At 35.5% G+C, this 26,071-nt stretch overlaps 1 protein-coding gene across 1 annotated transcript in view; it reads left to right on the top strand.

Annotated features, from left to right (window-relative positions):
* The window catches only part of CSPP1 (centrosome and spindle pole associated protein 1), a 60,640-nt gene that overhangs the window by 8,378 nt on the left and 26,191 nt on the right, over positions 1-26,071 (top strand). Inside the window, 14 exon segments of the mRNA XM_088059963.1 lie at positions 570-670; positions 1,363-1,386; positions 3,836-3,916; positions 6,379-6,480; positions 9,694-10,139; positions 14,221-14,322; positions 14,962-15,044; positions 16,870-16,963; positions 17,919-17,976; positions 21,556-21,579; positions 21,581-21,747; positions 22,641-22,759; positions 23,764-23,839; positions 24,278-24,398. Coding sequence (XP_087916089.1) covers positions 570-670; positions 1,363-1,386; positions 3,836-3,916; positions 6,379-6,480; positions 9,694-10,139; positions 14,221-14,322; positions 14,962-15,044; positions 16,870-16,963; positions 17,919-17,976; positions 21,556-21,579; positions 21,581-21,747; positions 22,641-22,759; positions 23,764-23,839; positions 24,278-24,398 — 1,598 coding nt within the window.

Genomic DNA, 26,071 nt, shown 5'->3' with positions numbered 1-26,071 from the left:
CTGATAGTAATCTCAGAAAAGTACTTACGTGTTTTGGGTCTATTATGATTAAAAATACTGAGATGGAAAGAAAAATGATTATTATTTTTATCATATGGTCAGATTCCCTCTAGCTGTGTAGGAGCAAACAAATTTTTCACATGCTAAGCAAATGGCTTGTTGCTTTCATTTGGAAAGTATGCTTTCTATTGTGTGGTAAACACAGCTTTAAAATATCTTAATAATTTTGAAGCTCACATGTCAAAGGGGATTTCTTTGGAAACATACATTGACCAAAGAGATATGTACAATATTAAAATGAATTCAGCTTATGGTGGTTTTTTTTTTGTAATGGGAAGAAAAAGTCAAGGGATGAGAGGAAAACTATCCAAATGCCAGTCTATTTTTCTATGCTTTTCACCCAACCACTCATACAGAGAAGGTGGGTTTTTTCCAGCTGTTGTGTAATTACTGGTTGCATGGTTAATTCTTTTTTTATTGTTTGTATCTAATAAAAATCCAGATGTAGCTTTTGCTTTGTATTGATGCAAAATAGTGAATAGTGATATTTAGTGATGTTAAACTTTCAGGTGACTATGGCTTGAGTTTACCTCTTGGAGAAGAATATGAACGAAAAAAACATAAACTCAAAGAGGAGCTTCGACAAGATTACAGGCGATATCTTTCTCAGGTAAAGCTCTTTGTCTGGTTGCTTGGCTTTAGTGAGTCTCTTACAATTATTCTCTCATTTAATTGAATCAATTCAATTCCTGCAGAAAAATTCTTTAAGGAGGCATTCATTATGAGCAATGGCTGATTTTGAAGACCTGAGTGAAAGCAATTACAAAATGTTTTGTTTATATATTTTAAGCTTTTACAGATCTCATTGTTGTGTGACTACATTATTTAGTACACTTCTTTCTGAACAATTTGCTTATTTGTTTTTGCTTCTTCCTTGTTTTTTTTTTCCTTAAGAATATAAAAGCTTCTAGTTCGTGACGTACTTAAGTATTCTGTGGTCTGTAATTGGGGTGAAAATATCCCTGTACTTAGTATGACTCCATTTGACAGCTTCTTTTCAATTTTAGAAAGAAAAAGCTTTGATGTTCTGCTTAACATGATTTACTAAATGTCAGGGTAAATTTAAAATTGGAAGTATATGTATGAAGTATCATCTTGGGGGTATTCTGTAGCTGCTGTGCATGAATCAGAAGAAAATAAGGAACCAAATAATTTCTTTTTTATGAATATACTATTTACCAGTGTCTTTAGTTCTTAAAATGAATGAATGGATTTGCTTTAAGAAAGGAAGTATTTTTTGTTAAGTCAAATATTTTTGACTCAAAGACTCCTTTTGAATAGTATCTTTTCCCTGATTTTTAGGGTATTTCACAGGCAAAAAGAAAGGTAGGGTGCCTTCAATATTATTTTATTTTCTTTCAAATTAGTTGCTTCTTACTTTGTTTGAAAACTTCATGCTCTCGGAATTTAAAAAAAATCATTACTTTTATTTGTGCTTTGTGCATTTATGCATGCTGTGGTGATTAGTTGTGACTAACAGCATTGCTTGCTTTGTGCAGAATGATTACTTACATATATTATTTTTCCATTCATAAGTTTTTAAAACACTTGTTGATTTCCTTTTCCCTATGCAGTTGCCATTGTTGCTGTCTAATGCGGGCTCTACAATAGTTTTTATTTTCATAGACATTTGCTTCAAGGATTATCATTTATAAAGATAGTAAGAGTTCAGATTTTTTTTTCTTGGTATACATATTTTATAAAGCTGGAATAAAAAAGTAACTTATATAAATATTATAATATATCATCGCAACCAGAGTCAGGGCTTTTTTCTTCCCTGTCTCTATGAAATCTTGTCAGTGGTGCTTAGGGAAGCAGTAGAGCCACTTACTTTGCACCTACTGGCCAGAATGCGAGAATACAGACAAGCATTATGAGGAGAAAATAACACCTCTGGTGTTATTTTTACAAGCTTTGTTTAATTAATTTTAATTTAAAAAATATTTTTATACTTTTGTGTATTCTACAATTTTAAAATTTAATGCTGTCCATCCAAATTGTTCAGATTGAGCAACATCAGTCAAGGACCAGGAGGTAATGTGCTAGAAACACAATCTGCTATTTTTTTCCGGGGTTTGGAATAACATGTATATGATACAAATTGGGTATGTTAGCATGCATTAGAATTCTTCAATAGCAATAGCAACAGCAGAACAAACTGTCTTCCTAACCTCTAACAAAATCATCTTTATAGAATTTTTGTTTCTTGTTTCACTTTAAACTCTAGATTATTTTCAAAGTTAGAATATCATGTTAAAACTTAATGTTTCATAATTACCATCAAAGCACCCAAATAATATAATTTTTACATTGTCTTCTAGTGTTTTATTCTCAACTGGACTTCAAAGTTTACAAGGCCTTTTTGTTTGTGTGTTTGGTCTAGTACATGTTAGCTGTATTAAGCTGGTAAGGGCTGAGGAAGAACTAATCTCTAATTTCTTTTTCTGCCTAAAGAGAGCTGGTGGAAATAGAGAATTTTACCAGTTCTCACAGTGGTAATTTTTTTTGTTAATAACTTGCTTAGTCTTGCTTATGTAGAAAAATGCAACTTCCATATCAGGTTCTGATTTTGGAAAAGATGTTTTAAGATCAGAGGTAATATCTAGATGTTTTCAAAATGCATGCAAAGAATTATTTAATAATGAGGATTACAATTTATTTACTTTTTCTAGTAGAAATAACTTGGTTTTCCATATAAATCTAGTTGCCTTGGTGCTTGAATGTTTTTGCATGATTAATAAATCCCTTAAATCTTTTAATATCCAGTTTGAAATATCATTTATAATGATGTGGGTTTGTACTGGAACAGGTAGAGCTGTTACTTCTTGACATTCCTCTAAGCATTTAGGCCACATTGTAACAAAGATTATGAAAATAAACAATGCTAGTGAAATACTGTATCTCACCATTCCCCTCTTCACCCCATGACACACAAATAGATGATCTTTTTATTAAAGATAATCAGATTTACAAAACATATGATTGACTGGGAATGGCCTGGGGATGCTTTTAATAAAGTAGTGATGTATGACAAATCCTCTAGATCTAGAATCTAAAGACCTGCATCGGCGCTGATATTTGGTTTGAAGAGCAGGTACTTTGACTTGCTGCACAGCCCAGGTCCCATGCTGCAGCCCAGGGATCTGTGTGGAGCAACAACATACTTGTTTTCATGGGAGATTCTTCTCTAAAACTGACTGTTGATCCATGAAGAATTAGAAGATTTGGTGGTGGGTTGTTATCCTGAAAAATTTGGGCACTGCTGGTATGGAAAACACGGTTGAGATAGAGGTGTGCTACTGTACGCATGAATTCCATCTGTTAAAGTAAGAGGTAGACATATGTTTTCTGCTGTTAGAAAAAGCAGTTTTTCATCTTCAGTAAAGAAATGTCTTGGAAGATTCCTCTTATGTTTGTACAGACACTTGTGCTTGTGCTACAGAAGAAATGGGTGGGGTTTCTTTTAATAAAAATAGAGTTTTTTAATATAGAGACTAACTTATACTGGAAGTAATGTAACATGGAAGAAGTGACAAGCACTTTCAAACTCAAGTTTAATATTTGACAAAGACATTTACTCCCTGCATTCCTTGACTTCACTTCCTTCATGTGTTCCAAGAACATCCTACATATTCAGAATGTGAAGGTTGTCTTCAGTCTTTACTTCATCAAATTGCTCAAATTACTTCAGAAAATACAATACCTAACTGTTTAATGAGTAAGATTTGGTATTTTAAAGTGTATTGAATGGTTTAATTTTTTTTTTTTAATGTAGAAAAATTATCTCACTGCTGGTGAAGTAGATCCACATACTCAGGGATTATCTCTTCCTATTGATGAGCGAAAATCTGCCAAGGTAAATATATGAAGGAAATTAAATGGAGTATAACTTGAAATGTGTCTGGCTGTTAAAATTGTTACGGAAAAAATATTTCCACTTAAATTTTTTTGTTTGGTTGGGTTTTTTTTTTTTTTTTCTTACAGAAATGAATGTTTTTGGAGGTGGTAATTAGTAAAAATTTTCAGGAAAGTCTGTTCCTTCAATTTTTATTTTTTTTAATTTTTAATCCTAGGTTACCTGTATTCTTAAATTTTAGATATTTGGGTTTTATTATGTAGATATAATTCTGTGCTGATACTAGTTTGAGGTTTGCTACCTCTAATCCACACATTTAGAGCACTTGATCTGTTCAAAACCTGTAGTGGTTGTGCTTGGGTTTTATTCAGCAGTCACTATTGACCTGATCTCCTGCCCTCATGCTGTTGGCCTTATAGTTCCAGTTTATTTCTTGTGTTTGCTTGTAAATTGATCCATTAAGTTGAATCAGCAGAAACATTGTAATTTATCAATATTTTTTTCTGACAAACACCACTGGTTGGTTGTTACGACTGGTCATAGCAAAGTGGAGATTCAAGGCAATAAGATAACCTGTGGTGCTGGAGGAGGACCAGACATTTGCACTCCCAGGGGTTTTGTTGGTTTTTGGTTTTGTTTTTAACCTTTGCTGCCTTCAAGTTGCATTGTTGATCTGTGTTTGGGGCTATGCTGTCACTGCAATGTGGTGCAAGACTTCATGGGTTGGCCTTGCCCTTGTGCCTAAACTTTCTGCCCCTCTTGTGCTCTTGGCTTGGCTGTAGGAGGAGCCGGGTGAGACCTCAAAGTAAAAATTGCTTTTATGAGAAAACCCAAAACTCCAAGTTATAGAACTGTAAAACGGAGGCAGCAAGAATGAAATGCCCGGGAAGGCGGAAAGGACTCCTCAGGGGCAGCATGCACTTGTACTGAGTTTATGTTAGCTTCAGGTTCTCATGAACATACCCTGCAAGTGTGTGTGCTGAAATAGTGAAAAACAAAGTATGTTTGATTAATTCTGTGGAAATTAAAGATAAATTTTTACTGGAAAGATGTCTTATCATTGATGGGTTTATATCATATCAGCTCTTTGCAGGTGTGTTGTATCCTTTTTGTCCATCTGTTTCCCTTGCAGAACCTAAAAGCTGCCAGGAGATGTCACAATGTGCCCTGTTAATCAGTTGGCCTCTCAGCAGAATAATGAGAGATTAACATTTGCATTTTGGTTTTCTTTATTAGGTCAAATGTGCAGTCACATAGCATATTGACTTTTCTGCTGTTTTGCCACCTCTTAAAGGCAGTGCTGGTTTCTCAGCTTTGAAAAATGCATCTCAGGCAGCTTTCATGGCTGTCTGCATGTTTTATAGTCACAGTTAGAAAACATATAGAAAACTATTTTTTTCGGGAAAAAACCTCAAAAAATGAAGCAGTTTTGGAGAGGATTAGTCTAATCTACAAAACTTATGGTAATCTGGTATTTATGTGGTGATTGAGGTATAAATTATTTTGGGTTGATATTTGTTCATGAGAAAGTAAATTTATATGTGATGCTCAGATTTTTAAAACACTTCTGCTTTTTTACTGAAAAATGCTGCAGTGGAAAAGACTCTGATTCATAATACTCTAGTATAATTCTCTTTTTTTCCTTTATAGGATTGATCCAACAAGGTAGTATAAAAGATACCCCATGCTCTAAGCAGGGACTAATAAAGAAGTAATTTATATTAGAGTTTGCTTTATCTGGGGATTTTTGTATTTCATATTATATTATTAGGCTGTTGATGTACAGTTCATCTATATTTTAGACCTGAGAAAGCAGATTATAAATGCTGTCAGGTTGCAAAAGCTGCTAGGACAACAAGCACAGATCCCATTTTTCTTGGTTTTTCTTGCATTCTTTGCACTTTTGACTTTTTGCAGTCAGTTTAACTGCTTGTTTGAATTAGACAGTTCAAATTGTAATTTATACATCTTGTCTACCCTTGTATTTGTTATCCTGTTTTAATTGTGAGGGGGCAAGTCACAAATAACCTTAAGACAAAGAAAGAAATCGTATGTTTGAAATCATATGTTGGAAATCAGCTGTAAATACATTCAAATTGAAAATTAGAAGGTGATTCGTAATTGTTGGAGCGAGGCTTTGGTAAATTTTGGAATGGGCTTAGCAGGAGGAAGCCTACTTGCTTTTAAAGATGGACCATGATACACAATACTGTCTCTGGGGATTAGACTTCATGGCCGAGAAGCTGACTTCTACTTACAGATTTCAGATTAAGAGAAAGAGCTATGCTAAGAGAAAATGAACTAAAACCTCAGAGTAATTGAAGCCTTACTTGTACATCACAAAGAATGTGAAGGGGGGGCAAACACAGAGTTTGCATTTAGTCATTTAGTACTGCAGTTCTATGAAGCTAAAAGCTACTAAAAATGCAAAATTATGATGCCCTTTTCAATGCCTATTTTAGGAGAGATTACGGCTTGAAAGAAACAAGGAGTACAATCAATATCTCAGGGATAAAGAAGAATGGAATGAAAGGCTAAGGAAATTAGGAAAGAAAAACAGAGAGGTAATATGGTTTTACAGTATTATAATTGACTCAGACATACAAAGTAAGACAAAATACAGAAATAAAGTTGTTCAATTAGGCTACATTTTATTAATGCATCTAAGCAAATCCTGCTTACAACTGACATGGTGCAGTTCCTGATTCCTGCTTCCCTCATGTCTGTCTGGTAGGAGGATGCCTTCATTCTTCTGTGTGTCTGAAGGAAATCCCTGGGTTGTTCTTGATAATAAAAGTGATATTCAAAAAAGCTGTCTATGCGAACAAAATGTTAAACTCCACATAGGGTCCTTAGTTTTGTTTGTAGACTCTTTCTTCCTCTGTCATGTAGAAAACCAGGCAACTGTAGAAGCCATACAGAATATGGAGCTGTGCATTTGTGAATAAAAATCAAAAACTCTTTACTACTGAAAGTGAACTAGACATAGTCTAGTTCTGTTCTGAGCTGAGGCCTTTGATTTGTATGGCAGTAAGCAGCTGGGAACACACACACACACACCTCTGTTGGATGGGAGAGAGAATCAGAAGAGTGAGAAGTAGTGGAGGTTGAGTTAAAGACAGTTTAACAGGTAAAGCAAAAGCTGCTCACAGAAGCAAAGCAAATCAAGGAATTAATTCACTTCCCCTGGGCATGCAGGTGTTCAGCCATCCTTGGGAAAGCTGGGCTCTGTCGCATGTAACTGTGACTTGGCAAGGCAAATGCCATACTCAGAATGTCCCCCTTCCTTCATGTTGAGCATGACCCCCTGTAGAGTAGAGTATCACTTTGGTCAGTTGGGATCATCTGTGCTGGTTGTGTCTGTTCCTAACTTCCTGTGTACCTGCAGCCCCCTTGCTGGTGGAGCAGTGTAAGCAGAAAGCCCTTGACACTGTGTTAATGTTATTCAGTAGGAATTAAATGATTCCTGTGTTATCAACGCTGTTTTCATCACGAATCTAAAACAGCCTCATACAAGCTACTATGAAGAAATTTGTCCCAGCCAAAACTAGCACAACAGCCAGTGGGATTTTTAGGTCTGATTAGCATTGTTGTGCAACTCTTTGTTTCAGTAATCTGGAAACAATATATTGATCTGTAAAATCTTTTTAACTTTGAAATCTTGTCTAGAATACATAAATTTCCTTTTAAAAATATTTTTGACTCAGTTTAGTGAAAGTTTGATTTAAGAAGTCTTGCTTCTTTTTATTAGAGAAATTCTAAAGTATTCTATTCTATATACTATTACAATAGTGTGGGACCTAGGTCATGCTATGAAAGACTATTTGTACCCAAAACAGCAGGAAGTTTATTGTCTTCCTTCCAACAGTTGGCAAGTGCAAATCCCCCTGTATTTGTAGTTTCTTTCTAGAAGAATGTTTCTTGTCTATCTCTAGAAAAATTGTTTTCTTATGAGAAACATCTTTTCTTTTGAGTGCACAGGAGTGTCATATAGTTGAAAACTGCTTTAATCTGTGAAGGCATCTATAAGGCAGCATTCAGGCTTCTTTCAAATGTTGAAATTCAATATCTCATTCTTACTTCCTTCTTCAAGATTTGGAGTGCTATACAGCAGTGATCCCTAGGAAACATTGGCAAGAATGTAGCTTATTTTTGTGCAACTGAGTCTGTAAATCTCTAAATTTTTTCTACATGTTTGGCACTTAGGTTTCCTAAGATGACTTACCTAAAGAAATCTATTTAGGAACTCAAGGGTTTTTCTTTTTGCTTTACTTGTCATTCATTTGGACCTTTAAGTTGGATTTTTATTATTCTTGTGTAGAAACAATTTTACTGTTAGAAAGGAGCAAAGAGAAAAAAAAAATTCAGGTCAGGATTTGTTGAGGTTATGCCATCCCTGAAGAGTATTTAACTTGGAGTGAAAGTCAAATTACATATGTGAGCTCAGAAGTTTGATCCAACAGTTTAGATAGTCATAGGATAAATCCTGCTCAGAGTAGTTTTACTTTCACTGTTTAGATTAGGTTGGTGTGTTGTTACTTGCTGGAGTTTTGAAAGGATGCTTAATCTTTACTTCTGTCGCTCTGTATCCCATTGGCATTTTCCTTTGCTGCAACTTGTGGCTGTTGGTTCTTTGAAAACCACAAATACTGGTATCTCTGTAACTACCTTCTACACAGGGACTGCAATTACTAGTTCCTCCTGCCACCCTCTGCACTTTCTTCAGTTCATCAGTGTCTGTGGGGAGGGGAGGCAGAGACAGAGACACTCTACACCAGAATGTAAATACTAGATTAATACTGAGCAGGGAAGGATCACTTGCCTTGACCTGCACAGACACTGCAGCCCAGGGTGTGGTGAGCAGTCATCACTGCAAACGTGCTCTGCTGCCTCGTGTTGAGCTCCTTGCCCATGACTAACCCAGGCCTTTTTCTGCAGAGCTGCTCTCTAGGTGGTCAGTACCCAGCCTGTCCTGGTGCATGGCACTGTTCTGTTTCAGATGCAGCGGTTTGCCTTTGCACTTGTTGATTTTCATGAGCTTTTAGTCAGCATATTTCTCCAGTTTGTCAAAACCCTTCTGAGTGGCAGGCATACCCTCTAGTATATTGATCTTTCTTCCCAGTTTGGTGTTATTTACATCCTTAATTTATTTTTAATTAAACTGTGTAAAGTATGAGTTACTGTTGTATTTATTTCATAGAGGAAAGATTAGATCAAAGATTAGTACACAGAAATACTACAGGATTTATGCAAAACCATGGTTTTTGTGAGGACTGTGAATTGAACAGTAGTCCAGAGTGTCATAGGGTTGTTTTTTATGTACTTAACTATCCTTTCTCATAATGACATTTCCTGAGGAGCAGAGAAATAGATTAAGAAATGCTCACATTATAAGGTTGTGCTCATAGATAGGAAGTATTACAGACTTGCCTGAATCTGGATAGAATGAAGATATCTGGTCTCTTGATGAAATAAAGTTTGAAGTGTTTTTTTGATTCTTTGCACCTCAAAAACTGAAGGTCAGATTGGAGTTCATAAGAGACCTGTCCAGTGTTGATAGACATTCTTTTAAAAGACATTAGATAAGAGGAAGACTGTGTTTTTTTCCCCAGGAAAAATGAATAAAACTCAAGCTTTTAAGCACTTCTTGAAGTATTTTCCTTGCTCACCTCTTGCCTTTCTTCTTGTTTCGGGTTTATTTGAAGAAATACAAAACTAAGGTTTTACTCAATGTGATTTGTTGATATTCAACTCTCAATATTGTTTCCATTAAACAGAATGAGATGCACAGGAATAAAACACCTATTGCTGTTACCAGGCTCCAGCCAGAATTACATACAGAAGTCCAGCCCTGTAATACAGGTGCAGAACCTCCCAAGAAGGATGCTTTTACTTCCACAGAAGGTTGTGAAGAGCTGATAAATAAGAGATGGCTGGAGGAGGACAGGTACCACAGGTTAGATGATGAGGTTGAGTTGAGAAGTCGACTATTAAATAAAAGACTTGATGAGGATTTGGATGTTCCCAATCGAAGACATCATGGATTTTCTAGCCAATCTGTAATTCCTACTAGGAAGCATCACAGATTTGATGAAGATGGTGATTTTGGTAGAAGATACTACAGACTGGACTATGATCCTGAGACAAATGCAGAAATGGACCCTAGATCTAGATGTGAAAGCACCTATGACAGAAAAACTCCCCGGGGTTTTTATGCTGAAAGGTATTCTTAATTCCATTTTCTCCTTTATTTCTGTAGTGCTTGTTGACAGCCATGGTTTACTCTCTTTAAGTATTAGGGAAGATGCCCACGTGAAAGCAGGATTGTTGTACTTTTGTACTTAGAAAAAGGACCTTTGCAGTAATTTATAAAATTGGATCAGTCCCTAAGACTATACATGTACTAAGAAGCATTTTATATATCATAACAAACAAAGGATACTAGAGAAATTACCCCAAAAGCAGCAGTGTACAATTCATTTTTATGAGGAATGGTTTACCAGAAAACATACTTGAGAGCAAAGCCCTGCATTGAGAACCCAATGTTGCTTCTGTTTCCTTAGTCTGTAATAGTTACAGCAAGTCAGTTTTCAGTTCAGATTCCAAAATTGGTTTGAGCTTCAGTTTTTGGTACACATGACTGTGCGTATAAAATGTAAAAGTCTGTTTTTAAAAAATCCTCTTTTTTAGTCCAGGTCTTGCTAAATGACAGGCTTTAAACATATGTGTAGTTGAACCAAATCCTGATCGTTTTAATGGGTGCTAATTTCTGTAATAACTACACAGTTTGAATAAGCATTTATTAAAGCCCAAACCAAACAAAAGAGGGTGTTTTAAATAAATTGTTCAGGAGGAAAACTGATATTATGTACTGTTCAGTATTAAATAGTCTTTACTGTGTTAACTGATACATCAGTTGGGTTACTTTGACATAAATTGTTAATCTTCTGGTTTACTCATTTAAAAGAAAAAAAAGTATAACCTTCCTAATCATGGCCATTTCTAGTTATTCCATTGCAAGAACTGGTTGCTTTCAAAACCAAATGGGTTGTGGTGTGAAACAGCTCCAAACTTGCAACTGATCTGTTTAAGCAGCTAAACAAAACAGTAAAGTTTATTGTAAATAAATTTTCAAATGATATTTTAAAAGTATTAATTTGTTCCCTTTCCAGCTCTTGGGAACATGAGTGTTGTAGTTATTTTTATTTGTCTTAAGCCTGTTGCCAGAATTATTTTCCTGCAATTGCTTCAATGAAGGAACCACCAATGTTCTTCCTTCGCAAGGCAAAATAAACACTTTTTCTTTTTTCTAGAATTAGCATTTCTAGGAAAAACAAAAGCAAATTGTACCACTCTCAACAGTTGAATATTACTATTATGTTTTGTTGTTAGTTGCTGGTGGATGGGTTAAGTAATCTTTTGAGTCATTGTTTACAGGGATCATTTTCTGGATAGTATTGCAAATTAATAACTGGGGGGAGGGGAAATGCTCTTCTACTGTAAAAGCATTTTCTCAATTCAGTGAACTCATATTTCTTTTCCAGTTTCAGATTCCCAGAGAGTTAGAATAATTTTTCTCCAAAACTAGCTCTTGATATTCTTTCTCAGCCTTAAAAAAAAGTAATCGTAAAGGAAGTAAGTCTGTGGAAAAAGTGAAGTGTCTTGAAGTATTTAGGAGAGGCAGACTCTGATAAATGGGTTCTTACAAAGTTTCAGACTGTGTGTTATGGTGTGCTTCTAAAAAAGTGTGTATTTATTCATCCAGTGTTTTTGAAAAAGGCTAGCAAATGGAAAGAGTGATTAAATAGATGAGAGGAACAAGATTGCCTGTTTTTGCTGAGATTCAGAGAAGAGACTGCAAAATTCAAAATTTGTTCCATTCTGTAATGTATTATTGGTAGAAAGGAGCAAATGAGGTTTTTGGGATAGAGTGGATTTGTCCTATTGCTTTTCAGAAAGAAAAAATAATTAGAAGCTTAATTTGATGTCTAACAAAGACAACCAAAATATTGGTAAAACTAACAGCAATATTTAATTCTCTGTGTTGGTTGATACTCAGAAGGATGTGTGTCCTCTTTTTATTAGGTAGCTGTTTGCCACTGTCTAAGGCAGTTGGACACAGAGTCTAATATTTAAATAAAAGTAACCATTTGATGATTTTTGAGCTTTTACTTTGTTTCTCAAGGAATTTATACAGAATTATAGAAATAAAATATCAGCAAGTATGGTGTTTGAACCAACAGTAGACATGTTAAATATTAATAAACTAGTCTATTTTAGTTATTCCAGATGACATGGATGGTTCTTATATAAATATCTGTGACTAATATATCACCAGGCAAATAATGAGTTATTTAGAGAGACCTCTGAAACTGCTTTATCTTGTTTTCTTTTAAAAGAGAATAGAGAAGAGAGTCTTATCTTTGCTGTTGGCAGACTGGGTGCATCTTCTTAAAAGAAGATGCTGGACCACTACCTGAATTCCCTGAACTTAATTTTTATATATAGGATTGTTTGGGGTATTTTGTGTGTATTTTCTACTAATGAATTTTTATTGAAAATTAATGTTCAATATTTCTTTGTTAAATGTGTTTTTTAATCTAGTACTTTCTTCTCCTTTGAAAGCAACTCCACTTATCCTATGAAGTAAATTCAGTCTCTTCAAGGAGAAACATATCTCTAAGTGACAGCTAAGCTTCTGAAGAGTTAGCATTTTTTTTTTTTTCTATGTTTCAGGCAAAGTCAACTTTTCCCAAACACATTTGATTCGTGATGGAAACTAAATTCAAAAGGAGGCATATTTTTATTTGTTCTACTAAAGTTCTTAGGTTTTTATATGGGGCTTATTAGTTTGGAGAGGCAGATGATCATAACAGGACTTTTCAGAAGTGTTTCTGTTTTGGTGGAGGCACCAGGTCTGTGGCATACTTCAGCAAACAGAAATGGTGATTGGGAAGTGAGAAGAATTGCAAAATGTTTTAGTTCTTAGGAGTGGAATGTCCATCCCCAACTGGCAGGTCTGTCCTGTAAACAGGAGACAACAGCTCCTTGATTGAATTGAGCCAACATGTCTGGGCCTGCCATGCCAAGCCGGCTGCTTTTTACAAAAAAGGTTGCCTCTTGAATTCTGAGGTTTGGTTTTTTTGCTTCCTTCCTGTATCCTTTCATTACACTGGGGATTTGGCTTTCTATTTCCTGGCTGTGTTTCAGTCTTATGTGACCAGCCTTGTAAAGAATAAATTGTTTGTTGTCATAGAAATTAACTTGATAATGAAAGAAGATCATGTAATGCCAAGAGGGTAAATATTCTTTCATGTTTTTCTGATGGGTTGCTAAGATGCCAGATCAATGTTTAATAATCTGCTTGCATCCTTTTGCCTTTGATTACTGACTTCTATTTAAATTAGAGATAGGCGGAGCTGTGGTTCTTTTTATGTAAAAGAATGTTTGTTTTTTTTCCATGTTTACCTAGTTTTTGGGGTTTTTTTTGGTTTGCTTGATAGGAAGGCCATAGTCCTGTCCAGCTCTGGAAAAAGTATAATTTTGATAGCATTTGTTGGGTACTTTATTTTTCATTGGATACTTATTTTTGCCCTATTTTATCATGATAACTCAAAAATCCTCATTATAGAGCTGTTACTTTGAAAGTCAAGAAAAACTTAAATTCTACTACCCCAGATCTTTTCAGGAACAGCTCCCTTGTGTCCATAAAATATTTTGCATCTCTGAAGTTACTTGAAGTTTCAGTCATATGATTTCACTTCTTATGTAGATGACTCAAATTTTAGCTCCTGAATTTTTGTATTCATGGTGTTGCCTGTCTTTTGCCTTGAATGAAAGTCATCTCACCCTGCTAAAGTCTATCAGGTGTGTAGTGAAGTGTAGATTATCATTGAAGAAGCTTTTCATATCTGAATTGGCTGTTTCACCAGATTTACCCAATAGCTGTGTGCCAAAACCTGTTGAAGGCTTTGTTGGCTCCTGGCGATTAAGAGCAGCAAGATCTGTTTCAGTTAATGCGGTGTGAGTTTCAAAAGCCCTTTAGCTCTCAAAACTCTTAACCAGGCTCATTAGATAAGGGGTGCAGGAAAGCAGGCTTGGGAATTCACATTCCAGGCAGAGGGCTGCCCTGACAGTGCTGGCAAAGTGAATTGTTTTAGAATACTTTGTGATATTTTCAGAATTGGTTCTGCTGTCCAGTATGCATTCAGGCAGCAAATCCATTTGCACAAAACTGCTGAACCTTCTATTTCAGATTGGCTGTTTCTAGGCAAGCATAGCTGAGTATTTTCTATTTCTTTAAGGCCCTTTCTGAATGGAATGGTAAGAGATGTACCTGCAGATTATGAAGACGAATTAAAGGAGAGAGCACGTGTGCGGCCGTTCTCAAGAACTGGAGATTCTAGGTGTGGTATACTGTGTACTTTTCTGGTAACTGTGCTACAAAATCATGGTGAGAGGAAAATGTTGACTTCAAATCCCAAAACACTGTCTAAAATGCCCGATAGTTTTTCCTGCAGCTAGAATATAGTATAACAAAAAAAACACGTTTCCTCTGAAAATGGCCATTGAAGCTTGTATGCCAGTTTTGTTTTTTTCATTAATAGAGTGCCTATTCTCCACCTGGTGACTTACTGAGTCAAATACTGTGGAATCCTGTTTTCATAGCAGTTTTAAAATTCCTTTTGTTCCTCTTGTCTTGGTTTTGCTTATCCTGAAATGATCTAAGTGGGTGAGGCAGAAGCAGAACACTTGTAAATTCTTTACGTAAACTCTTGACTGGCACCATTCAGTCTGTCAACATGGGTGAAGTGCTCAACTGAGTCAGTTTTTCTGATGGCTTCAGAAACCACAGGCAAATGGGAATTGTGAGAAATGCCTTTTTGCCAGGCATTTTTTAGTTTTGCTTGGGGTATTTCTTTGGATTGTAGGAAAACTGTTTGTCACGAATGTGTCACATAGTGATGTGAGTCTGTCATGTTTCCCACAGACTGTGTAGGGAAATTCTTGAGTTTGATCATTACATTTTTTTTTGTCTTTGCCAGAAATCAGGTACAGATTAGTTCTTCAGCTAATGAACAGGCCAAGTCTGCAGCTGAAGGGCGGTATGCAACAGGCCTTGTTCTTGGTATGTATAAAAACCTAACTAATAACACTGAGTTAGATTTTCTTTGCATATATTATTTCTCCATGTGAATAGTTAAAAAATAGAAAAATTATGTTTTTTTCTTTTTGCTAGTTGTCTCCAAGACTGGTAAATAAGTGTTATTTACATAGGGAAATTAAAGCAAAGCATATATTTCTCTTCCCCCTTAATGTAACTTGCTAATTAATTTTGGGCATACTAATTAATTTTGAAGAGCCCAAGTTTCTTCTTAGATTTCATTAACATTTTAATGCCCAAATAAGTGATTAAATTATTTTTACAAAATGAAGTATGGGGAAATCTTAACCTCTGTGTTGTTAAAGACGCAGCTTATAGTGAATTTTAATTGCAGAAATATGAAAAATGGTACTGTTCACTACTCTGGGTGAGAACAAGTGAGTCTGATTATCTCTCCTGTAGCCATAAAATTTAGCAGGAAGCACTAATATTGAGTGGAATAGAGAGAAATACTGGTGAAGACATAGCATTCTTAGCTGAATTCAGAAAACTATAAGGCAAGAATAAAAGAATTGTAGTAGTTCTTCACATGGGAGCTTTTGAAGGCAAGCTAGTTTTTAATTATGGCAAAATAGTTTAACAGTTGTCAGAATAATTTCTGTTAATTTTTTCTTTTGAATTTACCCGATCTTCAAAGCTATATGTAGCAGATCAATTTTTTGGGACTATTTAAAGGCAGCGTGAAAACAGTGGTGTCATAGTGGTTACTCTCTTATCTGCCCAGTCATCTCATTTGTAGTAACCTGGGGACACAGAGGTGTGAATTTGTACTCCTAGGAGTACTGGTTAGAAGAGTGTTGTAAACTATGTTGTGTAAAGATTAACTAAATTAAAACCTGAATTTTTTGAAAATGAAAAGTGATTTCAGACTCCACCAAACTCACAAACCATGAGGTTATTTTGCAAATTTTGGTCACTTTGTAGGCCCAGCACAGCAGTTAAAAGAAGAAAATCAGTCAGTCATGCATCAGGTTTTCTTGGTGTTGCTTATTTGGCTTTTGATTTAGGTTTTTTTCCAGCTTCCTTCTCTTTATTATTCAGGTTTACTTTACCAGAAGTCAACAGTCGCTTTGTGTATGGAATATGTTGAGTCTGTGTCTTATAGTCATACAATACAGAAAGTGCTGCTGACATTTTTTGGTGTTTGTTTTAAAATAATAGAGGACTGCCACACTTATTGTGGGAGAACCACCAGAAACTGAAAGTTTTTTGTGTTTCTTAAACTCTACATGAGCTGTTATCACCATTTCCTTTTACATACAGACATCTGTGGGTACTTTGCTAATTCTTAGTAGTCATGGGAACCATCCTAAGAATGGAGCAATTTGCTTTCCTCCCCATGGGTTGAACTCCTCTCAGTTTTAGTTTTTCATTTTTATCCAGAGCAGTGCCTCATAATTCAGGAATGCTGTAGTCTGCCTTCCTTAGGTGAACATTAGCCAAAAAAAAACCCCAAACCAAGCAAAAAAACCCCAAAATAAAACCAAAACATTAAGTTACTTTTGTTAGTTACTGTTGTATCAAAAAACTTTGAAATTTGTAGCTTCCTGACTATAGAAAACCAGGCAAACTAAGAAAATAACAATGAAAATTTTAGTAGTTTTGATCATCATACTCCAAACAAATTGTCTCTTAAAACTAGATACCTATTTTTTAGTCAGTAAAGACTGAGTGTTCATATAGTCTGCAGTGTTTCCATTTTTAAATTGACTGAAAGGCAGTGTTTTTGTCCAGTACCTTATCTGTATTTTGTGGAGCATTCACACAAATGTGTGGTCATTTCCGTTAGGTGGTCAGGACCGAGAACTTCTCCGAAGGAGAAAGGAGAAATACAGACAAGAACTAATGGAACAGATCGCTGAGCAACAGCGAAATAAGAGACGGTAATGGAAAGTTACTATATTTTTAAGAGATAATGGTTGAAATTTAAAGGCATTCCATTAATTCAGTGTGGTAAGAAGCAATTTCATAACTAAGGGATTCCAGGTAGCTGAGTAATATTGCAGTTAATTAAACTTATCGTCATGAGGGCTTTAGTTTTTAATGAACATATTCACAAGTTTTCAGTGGAGTGAAGAAAACCCAGATACTTTTTCATTTTTGAAACTGACTTTTTAGTTTCTTAAGGGTAAAGAAGCTTTAATTAAAGTTATCTTTTTTTCCTGGTACAGGAGTGCCTAGGTAGTTGGCAAAGTTGAAAATTAGTTTTGCTTTTGCCCTCCAATTTTAGAAAGTAACGGTTCATTTTTAAAGCATTTGATCATCTGGCTTATGCAGAATAATAAAATACTAGTTTCTTCCTTACCTATTAGTCACTACCTACTGAATGGGTAATGTCTAGATACACAGCAATATTAGAGAAGGGATAAGGAATTAAAAATCAGTTACTACTGGCAGTCTCATTGTGACAAAAATTGTACATGCAGAACAGGCCTGAGCCCAGAAATTACAAAACAGTATTTACTTCTGCACTTTTGAGTCATTCATTTCAATGTGTTTAATGTTAACTTCTTGAATGTGAATAAAGACAAATTTTTTAGAAATGTCCTGAAAAGTTGTAGTAAAAAAGAATTGTGGTGGTTTCTCCTTTTATGGTAGTTGGATTTTACTAGGTGAAATAGGTGATAGCCAGATACTTCCTTAGAGTTCTGTGTATTTACAAATACTATATAATTTCCTCCCCTGACTCCAGAAGAAATCAAGTGGAATCATTGTCTTTTGTTATCCTGTATTTTCAGAGTTCTTTTAACTACAGAGTTGTGAATTTGTGCTTTGAAAGAATGAATATAGTTGCTATTTCTTTCTGATTTGATAATTTTTTTTCAAAAAACAAAACAGTGAGAAGGAACTTGAGCTCTCAGTTGCTGCTTCTGGAGCTCGAGACCCAGAAAAGAAGGTAAGAAAATTGGATTTTCTTTCATCTGTATAGCCTATTATTTTTTTCCTTACGTGCACACTCTGGTTGCTCAGTCACAAAACTCTGTAGAGTTTCTACAAAATGAGAAATGTTGGGCTATTTAATAGGGCATCAGTGTATAACAAAATTGAAGCCAAGGATGATGAGGCTGTGTCATGGTTTAATGCCAGCCAGCAGCCAGGCCTCATGAGCAGCTGCTCTCTCACTTCCCCACCAGTGGGATCAGGGCAAGAATAGAAAAGGTAAAAGCTGGAAAACTCATGGGTTAAGATGACCACACTTGAACAGGGAAAGCAAAAGCTGCACACATCAGCAAAGCAAAACAAGGAATTAATTCAGAGCTATCCATGGGCAAGCAGACGTTCAGCCATCACACGTCTTGGGAAGATAAACAACATCTCTCCAAACATCTTCCCCTTCCTGCTTCTTCCCCCCACTTTATATACTGAGCATGATGTCTTCTGGCCTGGAATATCACTTTGGTTATTTGGGGCTGGCTGTCCCAGCTGTGTCTCCTCCCAACCCTCCCCAGCCACACCCAGTCCCCTCACCAGTGTGGCAGAAGAAAAAGCAGGAAAGGCCTTGGCTCTGTGTAAGCCCTACTCAGCAATAACAAAAACATCTCTATATTATCAGTTCTGTGTTCAGCACAAATCCAAAACACAGCCCCACATCAGCCACTCTGAAGAAAATTAACTCGTCCCCAGCCAAAGGCAGCACAGGCTGTAAGTCATTACACATGCTTTCAGTGTAAGAGGAATATTTTCATGGAAGTTATCAAATATTTTGCTGTGGCCAAGTGGAAAATGGACAGAAAGGATAGAACTTAGTGTCCAGTGGTAACCTCTTAAATGCACACAGTAGTGTGCATGTCTTTGGGAGTGCAAAGTATGCTCCATAAAGCTTTTTCTCACTTAAAAAAAAAAAGGTTGTTTTGCAGATGAGTTGATCTCATTATAACAGTTTTTAATTTAGCATTTGTAAATTTTTAAGTGATCCAATATAGTGTTTAGGATTGCAAGCATTTTTATAGGATTTTGTAAAAAGCAAGATGTTTGGTATGTTGTTTGTAAGACTTAATGCAGAGTTACTACTGTCTCCACTGCTTTAGTAAGGTGATAATTACATTAAGAATTTTGATTAGCATGCATCCAGGAGTAGGTCATCAGCACTAGTAACATAGGAGACTGATAGTCTTGCAGAGGCTGACAGAACTTGTGTGATTTGCATGTACTTGCTATGTGCTCAAAGCCATTGCAGGTTAGCTATGGTGGTGATGTGCTGTTTAAGGTGTAGAGTGGTACTTTCAAGCAAGAATAGACTGGTTATTAAATTAACTGGTTACTGGTTTAAATTATCACCAGTTCTGTTTTTGGGGAATGCTTTGACACAGATTGAAACTTGTGCCATTTTTGCAGGGTTCAGTAGAGGTGAAAGAAGGTCCTCTTTGCTAGAAAATGAAGGTGAATGAATAGCTGTAAAATGCTATTAGTCAGATCCTTGTGGGTACCTTCCAGCTCTGAATATTCTGTGAAACCATTTCTTTCTTTCTGTGAAACTTGTGAAACAGAAGAATGAGAATGCACACAGACAAGCAATTAAGCTGAATCAAAATTCTTACTCCTAAATGGGGAGGGAAAACAACCTGTCTAGTTGCATGTTCCTGCCCTCCCTGCATAAAGTGTCTGCCATGCTTGTTTGGTCCGTGTTTCAAACTGATTCACCTTTTTTACCTAGTAAAATCTGAATATTTTTTGCTGCTTTAGTTGGTATGGAGAGGTCATCTGGCTGATCAGGGATTCAGATATTGAAAGGGAGAGGAATGGAGGGTACTGCTAGGAGGCAGAACTGAGCAGAAGATGCTGGCTCTTCTGACTCAGCAGGCCACAAGGTCAGTGTAAGCAGTTCTGTGTAATCAAAGCTGACTATGCAGAAGCATGCTGTGCTGCAGCACTCAATATACCATACACATCTCAGTCAGAGTCTGCAAAGTGCCTGTTGTAGGAACAAAATTATATCTAGAGCAAGTACATGGCATGCATAGTGTTTTAAAAGCACTAATTTAGCTGAAAGCCTTCAATTAAGTTGAATTGCTACATTCATTAAGCATCAGTCACTGTTAGCTTTAAATTGCCTCTCAGGGAGAGATTCTAATTAGGTGCATTTCTTGATTAATTACAGGTTGGTTAAATAGCAATGCCTGATTAAGAATCTATAAATGCAGACTGTTGTATATGCTGCTTGTTTAAAGTGAAACAATCCCCAGGATGAACTGAGTACTGAAACCATGTCTGAAATCAGCTGTAGAGCTGAAATCTGGGGCACTTTGGGAATGGTTTCAGATTAAAGTTGTTAGTGAGAAAGGCTGTTAAATGTTCTGCTGCTCAAGACACTGGATTTGAAAACACAAAAAAATCTGTAGACTGCTTTGTAAAATTAAATTGCTTTAGCGATTATCTGTTATCTAATTTTGTGTTCACATATAGAAATCTGAAGTTAAATGTTATAAGCAAATACTCATGTCTATTAGATTTTGAGAATTTTCATCTGAACACATAGTCCTTGATTGGACTGAGTGAGTACTAACTGCCTTGTATATACTGTCTTGCAGCTAAGTGATGGAGAGGTAAAGATTTAATATTTTGTTGAAATATTTCCATATTGTAGGGTAGATGGTTTTCTCATTGATACTTAATGCATAGCTGGTTTTGGATATTACTTTCTCTGAATGCATGTTAGTTGAAGAACTTCGATATTAGGATGAATAAATTCAGAACAAAATCTGTTGTGCTGTATATGATTTCTTTCCATTCTTCTATTATATTGCTTTATTTAAACAAACATTAGAATAGTTATGCAGAGCAGTTGCTGTAAGGGCTTTCTGGGTGTGATAGGATAGTTCTGAAACTAACTGACTTGCATGCCTTCCCGTTATTTGCACGTTACTTTTGACTTTCTTCTGAGGCTGCCAGTTGTCAATAAACATTTGCTACTTCTGTTTTAAAAAGAACTCCCCCCAAAAACTCATAATTGTTGTGGTTGAAAAAAATAATAAGATCAAAGGAATTTAAAAAATAAAATAATGGTATTGCGAGGAAATGTTTACTGGAAAAGGTCTCAGTGTGTATTTGATTTTAGTTTTTGCTGATCATGAGCTATTTCAATCTTGGGGTGGGATTTCAGAAAGTTTTCTATACATAATATGAGACTACTGTCACTGTAGAAAATTGGCATCTGTAGACAAACTGTTCTACAGAGAGCTGTGCAAATATTCTTTTTTCTGGACATTAACTAAATACTTCCTGAAACCTATGATAAGGTTGCTTTTTGTAAATCTCTGATAAACTTCCTGGATTTCCTTGTAATACTAGATTCCCAGTAGATCACTGGGGGGAAAAACGCAGTTACTAGAAATCTGAGCAGCTAGTTGGGATCCAGTGAACTATTTAACCCAATGTAAATGGATATTCAGGATATTTCCTAGTAATAAGGTAACTATTTTGGTTTGGGTTTTTTCCTCTCTTTTTCTCTTACTTCTGTTTTTTTTTTTATCTTCAGCCAAATAGATTGAAGCAGTTTGGCTTTAACAGCAAGAGCTTTTGAAGAGAAAGTACCTCCTGAAAGGCCCAGGGTGGCTTTCCAAACTCCAATGCCTGCCCGTTCAGCCTCTCCTGTGAATGAAGACTCTCAGAGTGATAAAGACTTCCAGAGGGGTGTAGTCAGCAGTCTTGGGGAAATGGCAGCTCCCAGGTGCTTCACCATCATATTCATTTTACATGTTAAATAAGATTGTTGTTTAGCATGTTATTACTGCTGAGGTAGAGCTCAGTAGTACTGTTGATCCTTCTCCAATGAACTGATGAAGGTAGAAATAATATTTTGACAATTAACAGAAAACTAACTACTTTGCACTGGAATAAACTTTTAATGTCAATTTCCTCATGGTTTATTTGAAAGCATCTGTGGAGGCTGGATTACCTCTGAAGGCAGATCTTTCATAGTGGATGTTTGTGTAGGATAAGGGTTGAGCTGTAGAAGTTACGTCCTGTAGAAATTGTGCCTGTAATATTGAATCATATTGTGGGAATGCTTGGGCACATGCCCTGCAGAGTCATATTTTCAGAAGGTTGGTATGGCTCCTATTAATTAAGCAATCTCCCAGGGCTGAACTCAGGAATGCACTGTGGCAAGGACAGCTTCCACTAGGTGCTGTGATTGTGACTAAACTGTTCAGGGAGAGAAGGAGCTTCAGGCATGTGGCTGAAGCTGTGCTGTTCACCCTTTGACCAGATTCTGCCTTGTTTTCTTTACTGATGTAGCCAGGAAGTACCATTAAGTGAGCCACTTAAAGAAGGTGTGTTTTTTGTTCTTTAGATCTCTGGAATAGTCTGTGTTCCTGTACTATTCCCTCAGGGAAGGTTAATTCCCTACTGAGACTTAATGCATCTTGTTCCTGCATGCCACTAATGAGAGGTCTGCAACTGAACTAAATCTAGAATTGTTCCATAATGAACTTGCTTTCTATCCCTGTCCCCTCTCCATTCTCTTTCTCTCCCTCTTCTTCTCTCTTCCCCCCACTTCCTTTGATGATGTCTTTTCAGTTGTACAACAAACCAAGGAATTGTGTCCATTTCTTCTTTAAGGCTTGCACCATTGCCACCGCCTCCACCACCAGTTTTGACAGACAATTATAAAACACCTTATGATGATGCTTATTACTTTTATGGCGCTAGGAATCCTTTGGATCCTGCTCTTGCATACTGTAAGTTGATGATTTTAGGTGGATTGGTTGTTAGGGTGATTCATAGGACTTCTTTTAATCTAGTTAAATGATGAATAATGTAGAACTTGTAACAGCAAATTAAACCAATTTTTTAGATGTGTATTGAATTAAAAGGGTTTTTTTTAATGTTCTGAATTAAGTAATTTTCTCCAGCAACAAAAAGGGCTGTGACTTCCAGATATCTTGTTCACCACTTGAACAAACCCGTCTCAGATTCTTTGCTGTTACTCCTCTCAGATAATTTTCTTTGTTGAAATTATTAAATTATTGATAATTAAAACATTATGTCCTAAAATCACTTCAGTAATAATTAATTACATGTTTAGGCATTGTTACAATTTCAGATATAATTATCAATATTTTAAAGATATTTATAAATACATAAAATATATTAAAATAATGTATGAAGTGGTCTACTTTTATATTTTAAGAACTCCTTTTTTCTATCCTTCATGATGATTTCATGATTGAAACTATTGTGATGTTTGTAGGGAGAGACTGGATTATGTGGTGTTCGTTTTTCTCTTTTTTTCTATTTTTTTCTTTTTAAGAGAAAAAACCAGAAATACTTAAAATGTTTTTTGTGCTACCTTTGTGCTAAAGGTAAAATAAAGGAGAAAAAAAACTTAGAAAAATAACTGCCTTAGTAGTTGATTTGAATGACATTTGGAAAGAATGAAGATAAGTGTCACTGTTAAGCGAGTAATTTCATTTTATTTGATTTTAGAATATGTTAATGAGGTAATTTGTAAAATCTAAAGGGATTTAGTTGAATTTAAGAAATGGATTTGTACCTTGGCATTGTATTTCTTGCTTTAGAGGGCATTAAGGATTATCTGAGTTTGTTATAGAAGCTGAGAGATCTCTTTGTTCTGCTCTCACAGAGTTTTAGCAGTGAAATCTATTTTTTTAAATAATGTCAAATATTTATATCTGAGCATTCAAAATTTAAAATATGGTTTGTTTTTTTTTTTACTGTGCAGATAGTACAGATGTGATGGGAACGCAACCCATGCCTGGTCTGGATCCTTTAGGCCAAGCTCCAGTAGAGCAGCCTGTGTAAGTATTATCTATATTCATATTCTTTGTGTGTATTTGTCTGTATTATATTATTTTATCTGTATTGATATTGTTTTTTATAATCTGTATTATAATCTGTATTATATTCTTTTATCTGTATTCATTTTGTGTGGGTAATACTTTGCTGAGAACAGATAGGCCTTTGAAATAAAATGTGTTAAAGACAACTCTTCAAACTTTTAATTAAGGATTTCTATCTAGACAATATAAGAATAATTCAATGAACTGCTGTTTTCGTATTGATTTAAGAAAATGTTTGGGATTATAAACGGCCAGGCTGTGGGAACAACGAACCTTAAATACTTCAGGAAGGAATTAATACTTCAGGAAGGAATTTTTTTTTCTTTTAATTTCTTAAATTACCTTCCTCTGGACCCTGTGATGTTTTCCTTTTATATATGTGATTTTTCAATTTAGAAGTAACATTGGACAAAGGAATACAGGAGACAGACAAAGAAGCATAGGAGTGTATTCTGAAGAAAAAACAAAGCCTTCCAAAGAGGCAACATTATCTTATCAACAAGAATTACAGCAACAGGTACGGAGTGATAAAGCTTCTGACTCTTGATTCTTTTATTTTTTGACATATAATGGTTATAATTGTAATACTCTTTCAGACAATTTTATGTAACTTACAAATAAAAAGCTTTTTACTCTCCTTCCTTTCATCACTTCTTTCCATCACTTTCTTCCTCTGACCCTGCTTTAGCTCATTTTAGCTCTTCAGGTGGACAGTAAGCTCTTCAAATTCTTTGTCAGAGGCAGAGAGAATATTAAGAATGTTACAGCAAATGGATTAGCTCCAGGCATGTAGCTTTATACCATTATTTTCAGACACATAAGAACCGGCATCTTAAAAAGGAATGGCTTGTATTGCTCTGATATTCCATTATTGCTGTAATTATTAGGAGCAGTCTAATTTCCGTAAGTTCTTCATGATCATTTGGGCACTAATTTAAAGGTTTGCCTCATGTTTATTTCCAGTGTGTTTGTAGGTGGTGTCTTACTTCTCAGGTTCTTTTTCGATAGACTAGACAAATTTTTTGGGTCTCCTGTTCCAGTAGACAACTGAATCCTATACTCACTTTAGTGGCCTTTTGCTGCTGCACCTTGTGGGAGTTTATAATTATAAAATGTATTTGACCATGATGAAACATGTTACCTTTGCAGAAATTTTCCTAGAACCCAGTTTAGGGGCACTTAATATTTTCTTATTATTTATGTATTTCTTTGGTAGAGGTAAATAATACCTAAAAAAATACTGTAGTTCTAATTATGTTTATGCATAAAGGATAAAGGAGAGGCTGCCAACCAAGGTAAAATAAAGAACAGAATAACCATTTAGGAATAATGTCAGATACTATACATGTGGTTCTCTGGAGACATTTTCTCACTATAGCCCTAAGTATTATCTTTCTATATGAGAGACTGCACAATTTGACATAAAGGTCTAATAAACGTGGCATGATAAAATCTTTCATAGTTATGGTTCAAAGCAATCAGAGGATATTCTTCTTTCTATTATAGATAAACCTGATAATTTTTGTAAACAGTTGAAGTGGCTAGATGGGTCTTTGTTGACTCATTATATCTCTTAGGAAATTGTTATTACTTGATAAAGGGAAATTATAGAATCATAGAATGGCCTAGGTTGGAAGGGAGCTTAAAAATCGTCTTGTTCCAGCCCCTCTGCCATGGACACCTTCCACTAGATGAGGCTGTGTGATGCCCCATCCAACCTGGCCTTGAACACTTCCAGGGATGGGGCATCCTCAGCTTCTCTGGGCAACCTGTTCCAATGCCTCATTACCCTCATACTGTTTTGTCTAATTATATTCATCTAATGAAATGTTTTTCTAATGCACATGAGAAATAAACTTAAGAAAAATACAGTAATATATTTCAACTACATACATAATTAATGTTTTAAAAGCTTTGAGTAGAAGACGGACTTCTTAACAGCTGTTCACTTTATAAATGCTACATTTATTAGAAGACTTAGTTAAAGAAATGATTTTGAAGAAAAAGAACAAAGCATATATAAACATTCCTATTTCATATATGTAGATCATAGTGAATTACTGCAGAAAACTATTTTATGCATAATTATAGAATTGTGTAACATTCTGTTAAGACATTTATTATTAGGAGTTATCTCCAGTCTAAGTTTTGGTTAAACAAAATATACCAGATTGAGAGAAGAATGTGCAG

This window comes from Pseudopodoces humilis, chromosome 1 (assembly GCF_049639895.1).
Source record: "Pseudopodoces humilis isolate 2021_Gansu_Grassland_sample_001 chromosome 1, ASM4963989v1, whole genome shotgun sequence".
NCBI lineage: Eukaryota > Metazoa > Chordata > Aves > Passeriformes > Paridae > Pseudopodoces > Pseudopodoces humilis.
This window is presented reverse-complemented; position numbering and strand designations above follow the sequence as displayed.